We start from the raw sequence: 15,957 nt of genomic DNA on the forward strand, positions 1-15,957 counted from the left end.
TTTTTTTATTCTTAGCCATCACAACTCAACCTGAGAAAAAGCAGTTTACACTCAAGAGCATCTGAGCAGTGTGTCAGATACGAAACAGCAGCTGTCGGAGAAGAAGCCAGCACTACAGCTTGATTCCACGTCACTTTTCCATTAGAGGTCTGCTCAAGAGGGAGAATAGGTCAGACTACAAGGTCAAGGGTACCCAACTATTACACAGCAACAGGCCATGGAGAGATTAACTCAAAGGAAATTTAATGACTACTGAACCAAGTCACAGCAGAGAAATATTTCACAAGGAACACATAAGTACTCAATCTAAATTCAGAGTCCCTGTGAATATCATAAACACTGCAGCCTACAAACTTAAAGGATATTCAAGCATTGTTTGTTAATTACACTCATTACAAAACAAAACAAAACAAAACATAAAAAGGAAAGTATTAGCATTCTCATCTTTCAGGTGAAGAAACTCTGGTAGGTCAAGTGAAAAGACTAAATCTTAGGTCCTAAGACATTGGACAAATAATTTCTGCACAAGGGTAGGGCGTCATATAAATCTTGATGTTTCTACAATAATTATGTTTTATCAAAGAAAATAATATATGTGTATAGCTAGTACTTGGCAGACATTAAAATCTCCTCACCATTTGACATGCATTTTTCTGAATGACCTTGAAAGCGGACACCCAGATGTAGTAAGAAATAAACAAGACTCTTTCGCAGACTTTAAAGCCTCAGCCTTGAAACACATTTGGATGCTCACAAAATCATCACTTCTGTTCCTTTCCTAGCAGAATTTAGCATTAAAAATGAAATCTTATGAGCCTTAGGGTCATGTATGCATATAAGCAGATAATGGCATGTGCTACTCAGTGAAATTGCTTCCAATGGGAGGGGCTTCACAATAGACTATGAAGCCATGAGAATTGATGCAGATATTGATGGAGGCCTTTTAACCTCACTGTGGCCTTTTTATTGGCTCTGACTCCCTCTTACCCTAATATCCCTCTAATGATGCTTTTTAGACATTTATGCACTTGTGAATATATTCAGCCACCATATCCTAGCTATTTAATTTTGATACCACAGATATTCATGTTTTAGCTATACATATCACATGGGTTGGAAAGAATCCACAAAAGATGCTGTGTCAGAAAGATAAAGTCACATGGCTCACAATAGTTGGTGGCCAAAGCTTACACTCATGAATCAGATGTGCTGCCCTGCTGAACTCTGGAGATCTTAGCACAGTTTTAGGGCCAATGATAAGCAAAATGAATCTCCCTAAAATGCAATTGGCATTTGATTGCCCTTATTTTAGTATTTTTCTTAAAAATGAACTTTGAATGCAAATACATTTTTATTTGCATATGTTATTGAGATAATGCGTGATTAAATACCCCAATTAAGATATTATGTTTTACATTTTCCAGAAATGCATACAATTGACATTTGATGTCATTTGGAAGAAGGATTCCAGTGGAAACAAAACCATATATGAGAGGAAGACTGATTATTATACTCCCTCTTGATCCTTCAGTTGCTATTTTTATCAAGCTGCTCTTACAGATGCATCAGCCAATCTGAAGGAAGCCAGATGTCATTGACCCATGAAAAGTATGAATCTTGTGCCCTAAGTCCAGCTGCAGATGAGCATGGCCATAAAGCCTTTTGGAGACAGAAATTGCGGTTAATTACTGAAGAAGAAAAGGCCACTTAATCAAAATGTCTTTTTAGAGATATTTGTTGTCTCTTTTCTAAAATGCTACATGCATCAAAAGTCTCTATGGAAATTATCCAAGCTTAAAATCAATTCAGGCTGTAATATTCCCCAACTGGATATAGAACCAAACAGAATCTAGGAGTCAGATCAAACACCCAGGAAAACCCAGCTTTGATCTGTGCATCTTCTCCCAAGAGTACGTATTCTGAGTATTAGTCTAGAGCAACAGTGATGAAATAGTCATTTGGAGTCTTCTCCTAAACCACAGTTCTCTTGCCAAAATAAAGGGAGTAATAAAGCCCATTCCTCATGTTCCTCAGGATCACAGTGAAGATTAAATAATGTCTACCAAATGCCCTGGATACCATAACACTTTATACAAATGTTCATGACAATAATGATCAAAATCTTACCTATCAATGCACTTAAGTACACAATTATTAGAATTGTCTCACATTTTACTGTACATTGATATACTCAGCTTAGCTATTTTTCTAAATGACTATACAATAGTTATATTTAACATATATTACACATTTACCATGTAGACACTGTCCTAAGTGCTTTACATAAATTATTGTTTTAAATAAATTATCTTCTGATAAGGTTAGCTATTTTCCTGAATGACAATTTAATCATAGTGATTAACATTTGTTTCACATTAACCATGTGCCAGCCACCATGCTGAGTAATTTATGTGCATTGTCATTTATATTTATTTATTCATTTATTTTTCAAATAAGATCTAAAGAGAAATTTAACATTATAGGTACTCAACACAATAATGCCAGCCTGTAAAGACAAATGGCAATGTAATGATGAATGAGTTGTAAATATAAACATATAAAAAAGGAGGTAAGTACATAAATCATTAAGCAAAAATGATTAGAAATGTATAGCGAACATGACACATTTGAGAACATGCATTATCATTTTAAGTTCTCACAAACTATTACATGGTTTAGGTGCTATTGTCATTCCCATTTAACAGATGATGAAGTGATGGTCAAATTAATTAATCACTTTTCCGAAGCTACACAACGTGTCAGTGGTGGACTCACTATTAAGGGTCTAGTTTGTCTGCTTTGAAAGTTTGTGCTTTGGGCTAGTATGCCACTGCCAGCCATCTTCTTTTTGTCTTTCTGTTTTTTTATTTTGTTTTGTTTTTTGTTTTTCTGAGTTTCTTTAGGCTATAACTTTTTCCATTAGAGTTCAAGATCCTTGAGGGTAGGGAATACTCGTGTATATGGCATATGCACCTGGTGCCCTGTACTCCTGATGCCTGGGATATGGTGCTTGGTCAATCAACTTAATTCATTCCTAAATATTTGAATCTGGGTTGGTCATTTAAGAAGATCAGTACATTGGAGCTGTTGGTGTTTACCAGCATCTTTCTTCTCACAAAATGCAGGAGCCATATAATTCTGTAACTGTTATTTCCTACTTATGACTGGCAACATTTAAAATAAGGTATGAATTCCTAAGTAAAATCAGTTTCAAATTAGCTCCACTATAAATTATGGCCCATAAGTTGCTAGATGAAGCAGCTAATATCAGAGGGCATATGATGTCCCTTGGTGACTGAGGAAGAAAACTGAGACATTCTCACTTCTTCACACTACTCCTGAAAATTTTTACATATTTCCAAAGGCATCCAACTTATTTCTAAGTATCACTTTCCTTTTTCTCTTATAATTGAGGTGAGATAGTGAATGTAAACTATTTATCATTGCCTTGTAAGTGCTCTAGTGAAATTGGATATTATTAGCTCTATTTAATTTATTATAACTATATTAATTGTGGGTTTAAGGCATTTAAGTTCCTACCTAAGCTACTGATAATAATTTGCTTGTACAACATATATACTTTAAATAAAAGTATAAAAAGATATATACCTAACTACCCCATGGTATACACAAGTTCATACATTTTACCAGTTAAATCCTACAGGAAACAAGCAAAGTATCCTTCTTTTACTCATTAAAATGTATTATATTAAGATATACTTTCCACATAATTCTACTAATGCGGGATGGTTTTTCTATTGCATCTTGGAATAAAAATATTATCTAGTGTTCCTGAATGTTAATAAGTGTTTCTATTAGTAATTTATTTTCTACCAAGTAACATCATTTAGAGAAGAAGTTATCCTCAGTTTTTTCAAACTGCCCTAGGTACCACCTATCCAAATATAACTAGTGCCTTGTATGTGCTTCTATTTTTCTTTTAAAATCCTTATTTTCCTATTTGGAAGTTGGAAGTTATGAAACTGGATGTCTATATCTCATTGTGTATAGCTCCAGGTGGAGCTGTAACAAGTTTTGATAGCTTTATTTTTAAAAAAGATTTTTCTTGAAATAAAATAGACATGTGTAACCTTTTGATGATTTCACTGACCTCTGTGATAAGAGTCTGAAAATAAACATCTACTACCAAGAAAGAAAGAGAGGCCCTTATATTATGAAATGACAATACTAAAAAAAAGTAACATGCTGAATATTTATATGGAGGGAAATGTTGATTGCTTTTACTAAGCAAGAGCTCCTGGTAGCTCTCTTCCAAGATACCAAATGCATTCTGCAATTAGCCTCAACGAGGCTCCACATAGTTCTGATTTTTTTCTGGGTTAATTACTGCCTAAAGGAGTTATCTAATCTACATGCCCCTAAGTTTAGGAGCAAGTGTTTTTGGAAATAAGTATTTATGAAAGAGTAATTGTGACATAGAACTTTGATAAGCTTTTAAATAATTGAATCAATGTCATTGTTAAAAAGATCTCGGAGATTGGGTTTGCATCACATCCATAATGAATATTCTGGATTTAATGTGAATTCATTCATAAATTTGATGTGTACCCGGTGCTTCAGAAATAAGACCCACCAGCAGGTGGCATTCTGAGGCAAAAATTCACTGAGCGCCACCAGACAGGGTCAATCATTATTGCCTTTTCTGAGTCTACCCTGAATCCATTATGCCTCTAAATTACAATTAATAGCAATAGCATTTTGGTTGTGTCTACTCAATCATAGGTAAATGAATTTACAACTTCAAACTTAAAGGGGAAATTATGAGAGTTTCAAAGCTCTGCCTAGATTACACCTCTTTCATTAGGAGCATATTTGTTATTTTGAAATGGATGTCTAAAGGAGATATATAGCTCAGACCATATTTTCAACAAGAAGAAAAGAAAAATGACAATCTCTTTCTTGCCACCTGTAGTTCTTTAACAGTGGCTACTTATTAGAATATAACCCTCTCCCTTCTCTCACCCCCATATTTATATTATGATAAATACAACCACATAAATACATTAGAAAGCTGTCAGTAGTGAAGGGAAAGAAGAGACAACACCTATACACTCTTCTAGGAATAAAACTATATTACTCTAGCACAAAAGGAATAGGCTACTGACATGAGTTGTCTATTTCTAAATGGCTTTGAAAACTTAGACATTCAATAAAAGAAAAAAATTTCTTCTACCAACCCAACAGATAAGAAAGATCTCAGATCCATCTAAAAATCTAAGCAGTGCGCTAGAGGAAGAAAGCTGATAAATAAAAGTTCAATTCCATATTTTAGCGAGAACACAACCTCTACTGGAAAAAAAATCAATATGAAAGAACCATCATAGCTGCTTACATTGAGGGTGTAATACGCAGGCTTGTTCCTCCTCTAGATGACCGGAATCCGGCGCTGAGTCGCCAGAAGCTGGCTCCCCATGGGTGGTAGCCAAGGATGTACCGCTCTCCGTGGTGCTGAAGTATAGAGCTGGTCGAGTGAGTGGAGTTGCAACGATGTGAAAGCGCGCTCCGCTGTTCTTTGTGCTGCAATGGTAAAAACTCGCCTTCCGAGGCAGAACCGTGTTACCGTCCTTTTCCTAATCGGGGGGAGATTTCCCAGAGAACATGACGGAGAAGCATCTGTGTGAGAGTGGCATGCGGCGTGGTGATGGGTTGGTATAGTCCCCACCCCCTCTCCCCGACGTAGCTTGAAAGGGAGGTAGCAACTCTTTCTTCCTACCATAGCTCCTCAGGATTTCTACCTGCCCCTTCCTCTGTCCCAGAATAGCACATCACACACACACACACACACACACACACACCTCGTTATATAAGGCAGCATGTTCTGGCTTCCGAGGCTGAATATTCATTGGTTTAAACAAATGAAGAATGAGGAATGAGCTGGTTTCCTACCTGTTGTGTCTGTGTGTTTACAGAGGGAGGGGGTTAAGAAGAAAACTAAAACCAGAGAAGCCTAAAGAACGATATAAGTAGTTTTCTTTCATAAGTCTCATCACCACACCACACTTTGTCTTCTGTGAGTGATGTATCTTCCAACTTTACTATTTTGGTTCATGATCTTTTAGCATTATCTAGGATCAGGAAGAGGTCAGTGGTGTAGAACAAGTCTCACATTAGTAACAAGACTAAAAGGGTTAGCTTTCATTTGCAACTGTCCATTTTTTGAAACGAAATTCTCAATCCAAAATACCATTTTCCCAACAGTTCCCACGCTCACCAATTGCTATGTTACCAAATGGTCTATGATTCTTAAACACTGAGGTACTTTAATGACATCATTAGAGAGAAACCATCTTAACTGAAATATTGCCTGTGTACGAAAAACCACAATTGCTTCTACAGTCTATCTTGGTTACTTACCAGTAAATCAGAGTGGTTATTTTCTGAAATCAACTCACGGCTTAGTAACTGACACTCTGTAAAACTGTCTCTGTGTGCACGTGCAATACTTAGGGCTAAAGAGTTGCTTACAATGTATTGTACACATGACCATTCTAGTTTTACATCCAAATGAAATTGCATTGGTTTATTAATATGCTACTAGTATTTTCTCTGGAGATAACATGATATGTGGGAAAAGACCTTGGGATTTTGATTCACTTATTAACTGTGTGACCTTAGACATAACACTTAACCTATTGAATCTCAATCTTCTCATATGTGAATGGTGGGTAATAATAGGGTTTATAATGCCTTTTACCAATTGTCGTGGTGATAATTAATTGAAAAATCATATACAAATAACTCCAAAGAGCTGGCATTTAAGGTGTGCATGATAAGTTTGAAAGTTCTTTTTAATTTTTTAAAAATTTGAGACAGGATCTCACAGTGGTACAATCACGGATCACTGTAGCCTTGACCTCCCAGGCTCAAGTGATCCTTTTGCCTCACCCTCCATAGTAGCTGGGAATACAGGCACATACCATCAGACCTGGCTAATTTTTAATTTTTTAGTAGAGACCGTGTCCCACTATGTTGCCTGGGAAGGTGTCGAAATCCTGGGCTCAAGCTATCCTCCTGCCTCGACCTCACAAAGGGGAGGGATTACAGGCGTGAGCCACAATACTCAACCCAGTTTGAATGTTCTTTCTCCTCTGCTTGCTCAATAGAAGCTAAGGTAGTTCTCTAGTTGTGGGCATGGTGGTATGAACCTGTAGTCCCAGCTACTTGGGAGGCTGAGGCATAAGGATCACTTGAACCCAGGAGGCTGAGGTTGCAGTGAGCTGAGATCATGCCACTGCACTCCAGCATGGGTGACAGAGTGAGATCCTGTCTTGAAAAGCAAGCAAACAAACAACAACTACAAAACCCTCCAAAAAGACTGGCAACAAATGCATTTTATTCTTATAAGCCTCCACACAAGCTTTACAATATTAATAATTATGTTTCATTGGACAAAATACCATTCTAAAAAGAAATTTTCTAAAATCAAGACTTTCTTTAAAAAAATTACAGGCTTGAAGGATACAGAAATTTTATTTTTTATTAGAATCAGAAACAAGTAGATTTAATGCATTTGAATAAAATGCTAATGAATTAGGAGCTCTTTAGTATTGCAATGAAGTGTGGAACAAAATATAAATGTGAAGCCGATAAAAGTGTGTTACACAACCACAAAGTTAGAAGATTAGATCTGACAAGTGATAATATCCTTTTGATTGGGATCCTCATCATCATGATTAGTGAAGTAGTGTAGAATGAGATAACTCTTAATTATACAATACTTTTAAAAGAATACTGGTTTGTGGCTTTTACTTAATGATGGAATTGAAGTCTCATTATATTCTGTTTTTAATAAACAACCAAGAGCGTATTTTCATAAAACTCTGACATGAATAATGTCCTTGTTTTCAGTATTGATAAGCTCATTAAAAAAATTAAACCATATTTTAGAAAGTTGTGCCAATGATGGTATGACAGTCAAATGTGTATATATATATATTTTATCTCTCTCATACACACACACACATATATATATGTATGAGAGAGAAAAGAAATGAGCTAATTGTTTTATAGATGTATTAATTAATTGAAGACAAGTCAGAGTCAGGCCAGACAGCTCTTCAAAAGTGATAAGATGACATTTTGCAAAGGATCCAATCTTCAGGATCCTTATAATTAGAGTACTTTATCATTTCCAGAGCATATCATACACACATATTTGGTTCAATGGGGCAAATACTTGTAATCTGAAAAAATGTTGCATCCGTATCAAATTATCATTTTCAATATATAAAACACAGAAGTATTTAGGACTTCACTATCAACAGTGAAAGTTCAGAAGATGCTCAGCTTTTGGACTAGAGGATGTCTAAATATACTGCATAAGGACTTGAGTTTTGCATCTCTCAGTCTCAACCAGACATAGGCTCACAGTCAAATTTAGTGGTTAAGAGTGTGTACAGCTTCTAGTCAAATTTCCTGTGTTTTAATTCCAAATTTCCTATTCCCCAAGTGTGTCCCTAAGTTTTATCACCTGTGAGATGAAAGTAACAACAGTTTCTCACTTGTAGAATTATAGCGAAGATAAAATGAGACAACACACATGAAGAGCTTACAGCAGAGCCTGGCACGTAGAGCTCAGCCTATGTCAGCTTTCACTATTGCTTAACAACTCACCCTGTGACTGAACAGTGAACATACTATTGATCTGTGGTTCTCAGACTTTGTGTGCTCCATTGTCGCCTAACTAGCCTGTTAAAAATATAAACATACAAATTTCTGGTTCCCTAGAAAAATAAGCACTTTATCTCCTTAAGAACCTAAAGTGATTCTGATGCAGATGATTCATAAATCATACTTTGGGGAAACACTGTTATCATCTATTGAATGACTAGGTTGTTTTAGAAACCAAAGCCGTGAATATGAAGGTTTATTTCAAATAAATGAATCCTTTGGGAGACTCATTCTCCCTTTTTTCCTCTCTCAGAATGTTCCTTAAGTCTATGCAACTTTGTGTGGTTACTAGTCAGGTCTGGCTCTTTCTCCTAGATATAAATATATTGAGCAGACTTCTTGGGCATTAGATTTAAGGAATTAATGTAAATCAGTTTCCATAGAGAAATTCTGGCTGAAATTGCTAGAAGCCACTATACTGAACCCACTTAAAAAGTAGATCTCTCTCATTTTGATTAATGACAGCATCACTGTAAAGCTTCTTTAGAGTGAGCACAAAATCTGGGGAAAAATTTTGTGCTCTAGACTGTTCTCAAGTAATGAAAAATTGTGTTTTTATTTACAAACAGGGAGTAACTGGAAATAGCACTATGTCTCAAAGTGATGATAAGAATGATGCTAATTTAATTCTATTCCTATTTATGTGTTTTATGAAAAATTATTCATCTTTCAGTTTGGGCTATAACTTTGCAGATTTCAATGGTTATGCTTTTACAGGATTTATGTAAGCTATAATTGGCTTGTAACCTATTAAAGGTTTCTTACAAAAGGAAACTGAAACCCATATGAAATATTTATTGATTGCTATTGTTTAAATGTCTCCTCCAAAACTCATGTTGAAATTTAATTATCATTGTAGTAGTATTAAGAGGTGGGACCTTTAAGAGGTGATTCGTTTATGAGAGCTTCACCTTCATAAATGGATTAACATCTTTATGCTGGGATGGGTTATTGTGGGAGTCCAGCTTCCTTCTCTGTCTCTTGAGCTTACCCTTTTGTCTTTCACCAAGGGATGATCCTTTGCATGTGGTGCCTTCTGCCCTATTATGACACAGTAAAAAATCCCTCACCAGATATGGCCCTTGATCTTGGACTTCACAGCTTTCAGAATTATTAGCCAAATAAATCTCTTTTCTTTATAGATTACCCAGTCTGTGGTATTCTATTACAGCAGCAGAAAACAGACTAAGACATTTGTATTCTGCCTTTAAAAAAAGATTTAAGATGGTATGGTCAGAATGGAAATGCTTCTTCAATGAAAGAAGTGTGCAGGAATGGCAGTCAGTGGATAGCCTCCAGCTGCCATACCCTTCAGAGTCTGCCTCAGGTACAAAGAGCCACCTTTCCTGGGGCCACATCCTTTGCAGGATAGACTATATTTTGTGACTGAGCAAGGTGAGAGAATACAGACCATTTCAGGAACATGATTACGCGCAATACTATTTCCAGGGCTTGCTGCTATATTGCCCGCATTATCATAGTTTGAGTTCTTCCTCTCCCCAATACTGCTTCCTCCCTTTTCCTTTTAAAAATGTTGATCCCTAATAAATATTTTTCACCTTAAACTCTATATCAGTGTCTACTTCTGGAAAACCTAACCTGTATTAATTGATATCAGGAATGGATTGAGAAACTAGGTGATAAAATGGGATGTTTGGGCTGGATTGCCACCACTTAGTTGGCGCTGACCCTATTACTGGTCATAGATGGAGCACAGATGGCCCATGAAACAAGATGAAGATCCAGTTAAGTTTTCACCTGTGGTGAATTGGGATGCTATGCTTGTGGAAGATAATGCATTGGTAAGCAGAAAATATGCATTTGAAACTCATCAGAGAAATAATAATGACAAGCACCATGGCTTTGGATAGCTATCATTAAATGCCACCGATATTCGACAGAAAGATGAGTAGCTGAGGATGTGTAATAGGCAATAGAATTCCAGGTGTTAAAGCTGGAGGACATCTTGGTTGCAAAGAAGCTCTTAAAAACTCTGTTGGGAGAATATAGAAAGTCAAAGTCTCAGCCTGAGAAATCATATTCAGAGTGACTGAATTTCACAGATAACCAAATGGCCAACTAAGCATGGTCTGTCATGTCAGATTATCACCTTGTATAAGAAAGTCCAGAACTCTAAAGAGATAGAGATACCTACATGACGTCTCAGAAAATTTTGTCTCTCAGTTGACCCTCAATCACTAGAGTGATTGGTTTTAAGACCCCCAAATATACAAAATCTGTTCATACTCAAATCCTGCAGTTGTCTCCATGGAACCTGCATACAGGAAAAGTCAGCCCTTCATATATGTGGGCTTCACATCCTCTGAATACTGTATTTTTGAGCTATGTTTTGTTGAAGAAAATCTATAATACATATAAGTGGACCCACATAGTTAGAATCTGTGTCGTTCAAGGGTCAACTGTACATCTGAACCCTCTGAGCCTGAAGACATGGTCCATCCATCCATATTAAGAGCTAGCAGCTGTCACCTCATGGAATACATTATATAGGTCTCACCCCCATGAGGTACACGTGCCTGCCCAGAGCCTATACCACATTCCTTCCTGCCCACAAGGCCTGTAACTAAGGTTAAGTTGTACTTAGGGTCTGAGTTGACATTAATATCCATAGAGCCATAATATAGCAGAGGATGTTCTAAACCTGATTAAGTCAGGAAAGGGACAATTTCCCAAAAAAGCTATAAGAACTAGCCAAGATGTATTGGAAAAAGCCAGGAGAGTACATTTGGAATGGCATTCTGAGGATGCTTGTCCAAGGGGCCCTGTAATAAAAATTAGATGGTGAAGAGTTTATTGACTTGGTAATGTTCTCTTCAATTGTAGGATTTAACATCTGGCAAGGTTCTGGGGGACGGTGTGAACTTATTCCTAGAATGGTCTCTGGAAACATAAAAAAGGAATAGTTCACATCACACTAAGCTGAAGTGACATAATTTTCATGGCAAAAGATGACGGAAAGAAATGAAAAGCTTATAGATGTGGGGATGCTAGAATCAATATATCCTGTTTGGCTAGAAGGTTCCTGAGGTGATCATGTTCATGGGGCCCAGAGGACACATCTTTTTACCAAAGGCATCATAAATGCACTGACTAAATGTCCACCAGGATCACTGAAATTTTCATTCATGGTTCTTCTCTTTAAGCCAAGGTTGATGGTTGGATAGTCTGTTACAGAACTTACTCACTGGTAACAATGGGCATGAGAGAACCCTGAAACAATAGAGGCCAGGTGGAGGTGCTTGAACATCCTAAACCAGACTGTTGCAATTATTGTAATGACGAGCAAGATTGGAGGGTAAGGAAACATAACTCACAGAGTTATGAAAATGGTTAATAGAACATAGCATCCCTAGGGACAAAAAGAGGCAACTGACTAGGATATTATTAAATTTGTGCCTGTAGAAAAATCAAGAAAGGATGACTGGTGGGCTGAGGATGTCATTCTGATAAAAAGTTGTAATTCCACACCATAAATATGTATTACTAAACGAAAAGACCAATCTGAAAAGGCTGTATACTGTATGATTCCAACTATATGACATTCTGGAAAGGGGAGAGCTATGCAGATAGTAAAAATATCAGTGGTTGCTAGCAGTTGGGGGAAGGGAGAAATTAATAGGCACATTACAGAGGATTTTTAGGACAGTAAAACTGCTCTATATGATAGTATAATTAAAAGTGGATACAGGCCGGGCGCAGTGGCTCACACCTTTAATCCCAGCACTTTGGGAAGCTGAGGTGGGCAGATCATGAGGTAAGGAGATTGAGACCATCCTGACCAACATGGTGAAACCCAGTCTCTACTAAAAATACAAAAATTAGCCGCACACGGTGGCACGTGCCTGTAATCCCAGCTACTCGGGAGGCTGAGGCAGGAGAATCGCTTGAACCTGGGGGGCAGAGGTTGCAATGAGCCCAGGTCATGCCATTGCACTCCAGCCTGGGCAACAGAACGAGACTCCATCTCAAAGAAAAAAAAAAATGGATACATAGCATTACACATTTGTCAAAACCTGTAGAGTGTACAACACCCTAATATAAACTCTAATGTAAACTATGGACTTTGGGTGGTAATGATTTGTCAGTGTAGATTCAGTGATTGTAACAAATGTACCACTCCATTGTGTGGTGTTTATAATGGGAGGAGAATATATGTGTGGGGATTGGGGGTATGTGGTAGCTCTCTGTATTTTCTGGTAAACTTCACTGTGACCCCAAAATTGCTCTAAAAATATAGTCTATTAGAAAAGTCATAATTCCTTGCCAGTTTGTGGATCTGATCTTGTTTTCAAACCTGGAATGGATTGAAGAGGTAGACCAATTCCTAGGAGAAAGAACCCTAGGTTCTTTACACGGTAATACTTTCTTCAGTCATTCCCCAAAGGATGGTCAGTGGTAGGCAAAGATGTCATTTATAGTTTCGGTCAAGTAGTAGTGAGAGAATCACATGTGGGCCTTGCGGTTCTGGAGCATGGCCATCCATTTGAAGTGGAGAATTATGCACCATTTGCAACAACTTCTGGCATGCTACTGGATCCAAGTAGAGATGGATCACCTGACCATGAAAAACCAAGTGACTATATGTCTAGAACTGTCCATTATGAGCTGGGTCCTGTCAGATACACTACGTTATAAGGTCAGCTAAGCCCAGGCACAATTAGTTATAAAATGAAAGTGGTATATCTAGGACTGAGGGCTGGGTAGACCAGAAAACCCAAGCAAGCTTGAGCATGAACAGGAGGCTCCAGTCCACATGGCACCCACCACTGTGGCACCAGCATACCTCCCTCAGCTCATATCTATGGCTATGTGGAGAATTTAATACACCAGGTAAAGGAGTACAAAAACTCTGAGTTTGGCATATAGATAGGTTGGCTTAGTATTTGGGTACAAGTCAAAATGAATGGCAGCTATTCAAATCTCATTCAATCAATCTCATTCAGAGATGGCTTTGAAAGACAAGGAAATCCTCCCAAGGCAGAGAGATGGACCTGCTTATTTCCTTTCATAGAAAGAAAGCTAACTTGAGGTTAAATTCATACAAACTCATGAACAGTGATGAATGGCCTGCCCACCTGGTCATGAACCTGGAGCGAGAAAGAATGGAACACTGGTGACAAGAAAGTGAAGTAGAGGCATGTGAATAGACATACGTGAATGGATAGAAATTGTGAAGATCTTTGTATCACATATTAGTGCCCACCAGATAACATATGTCATGGAAGTGACATAACCAAGTAGACAAAGTGACCTACCCAGCCAACATCAGCCAGCTTGTCATCAGCCACACCAGTGCTGGCCAAATGGATACATAAATGACAGCAGCAATGATGAAGGATTTGCATGGCTCAAATAACCTGGACTCCCACTTACCAAGGCTTATCTAGCTATGGTCGCTGCTGAATATTTAATATGTCAGCAACAGAGACCAATGTTAATATGACACCATTACTCACTCAGGAAGAACAACTGGCCTCTAGATGGCAGGTTTACGTCGTTGGGCTCATTTCGTCCTGCAAGGGTTAATGGTTAATTTCACGTGTCTCACAGGAATGGACATGCATTCTGAGTATGAGTTTCCCTTTCCTGTACAAATGACCTCAGCCAGCACCAGTATCCAAAAGTTTATCGAGTATTTGATTCACTGGCATGGGATCCTGCGTAACATTGCATCAGACCAAGGGATGCACTTTATAGCAAAGGAAGTTCATGAGTGAGTCTATAACCAGAGAATTCACTGGTCATATCATATACTCTGCTCAGAAACTACTAGCCTGATAGAGCATTGGAGGTTCAGAGGTAATACTCTACACAGACAGATTGCCATCATCTAAAATTCAGTATTTGGATCAAATAAATGATCTTCATATGGTGCTGTGTCCCTGAAGGAAGACTACATGGACACAGGAATTAAGGAGTGAAAACAGTAGTGGTCTCATTTACTATCACTCTCAATGACTCACTGAGGGTCATTGTGTTTTCTTTCCCTGTAATTCTGGGTTCTGCTAGATGAACAGTCCTGGTCTTCAAAGAGGATAACACTTTCCCAAGAGGACATAGCAAAAGTCCCATTGAATTACAAGCTTTAGTTTTCACTTGGGTACTTTGATCTCCTTGTGTACAGGGACCAAAAGCAAGAAGAAGTCACTATCTTGGCAGGGTAATTGACTCCAATCATTAAGAGGAGGTGGTGTTATTGCACAATAGAGGCAGAGAGGAATTTGTGTAGAACTTAACCCATCTACTTGGTCCTAACTTAGTACTCCCTTTCCCAATTTTGACTGTAAATTGATTGGCCGAGTGACTGCAGCCAAGGTGCGTGGTGGTCAGTGACTCAGGTCCTTAGGGCTGAAGGTCTGAGTCAGACTAACAAGAAGGCAGCCAGGCCAGTAGAAGTGGTAGCTGAGGGTTAATGGAACTTAAAATGCCTAGGGAAGAAAGGAGATAATGAGTATTAGGTGGAACCCTGAGACCCACTCCAGCTTTAGGCACTACTGTTTATCTCACCAACATCTCTCTTCTAAGCCTCCCTTCAGGATGAGAGGCTCACCAGACATCTGGAGGATCTGATCTTCCATCCCATATAGAAACGTGGTTCTAAGCCAAAAAGAAGGGGACTGTGGTAGATGCTGATGTATCTCCCAGTTTCTCCCTCGAGGAAGGACTTGCTGCTCAGTGGAGGTAATCACATCGCAGATCATCTCCATAGTTCAGCAATTTCAGATCCTACCTCAGCTCAGAGACTCACCTTGCCTGAGGTCACATTCTTGCTGGGGCAGCCTGTGTCGGTGACTGAGTGAAGGGTGTGTATGCTGGGCATTTTGGCTTGACATAGGCACTCTTAATGATCAATGGTTACTTCAGAGTGCCCTGTTAGGTTGACAAAATTTTGATCAGGCCTGCCTTCTTCCTCTGCCCAATCCCACTTCCTCCCTTTTCTCTTCCTCAGTGATAATTACAAATAAACAACTTGAACCATAAACTCCATCTCTGCATCTGTTTCCAGATTACTCAACCTGCAGCAGATGGTCTTATAGGAATGTAAAAAATACAAAACAAATTGGAAATGGGTGAAAAAGAATAGATCAATAATAGGGAGAGGGACATAAAATTGCTTGATTTAAGCCAACATATATTTTCTTAGTCTTACCTACTGGCTATAGACAGCCTCCATGTTTTCTAGAAGCTGGAGTAAAACAAAACAAGCCAAGTGATCAATGGAAACCCTCTGACCAGGTAAAGAAC

The 15,957-nt window shown here is 38.2% G+C and overlaps 1 protein-coding gene across 1 annotated transcript in view; it reads right to left on the minus strand.

The window, feature by feature from the left end:
• The window catches only part of TRPC7 (transient receptor potential cation channel subfamily C member 7), a 164,725-nt gene extending 149,193 nt beyond the window's left edge, over nt 1-15,532 (minus strand). The window contains exons 1-2 of the mRNA XM_054556386.2: nt 15,461-15,532; nt 5,354-5,591 (exon numbers count right to left, since the gene is read on the minus strand). Of these exons, the coding sequence (XP_054412361.1) occupies nt 5,354-5,591; nt 15,461-15,532 (310 nt within the window). The remainder of the gene's footprint in view (nt 1-5,353; nt 5,592-15,460) is intronic.
• Nucleotides 15,533-15,957: the final 425 nt, after the last annotated feature.

The sequence above is a fragment of the Pongo abelii genome, chromosome 4 (assembly GCF_028885655.2).
Source record: "Pongo abelii isolate AG06213 chromosome 4, NHGRI_mPonAbe1-v2.0_pri, whole genome shotgun sequence".
NCBI classification, from domain to species: Eukaryota; Metazoa; Chordata; class Mammalia; order Primates; family Hominidae; genus Pongo; species Pongo abelii.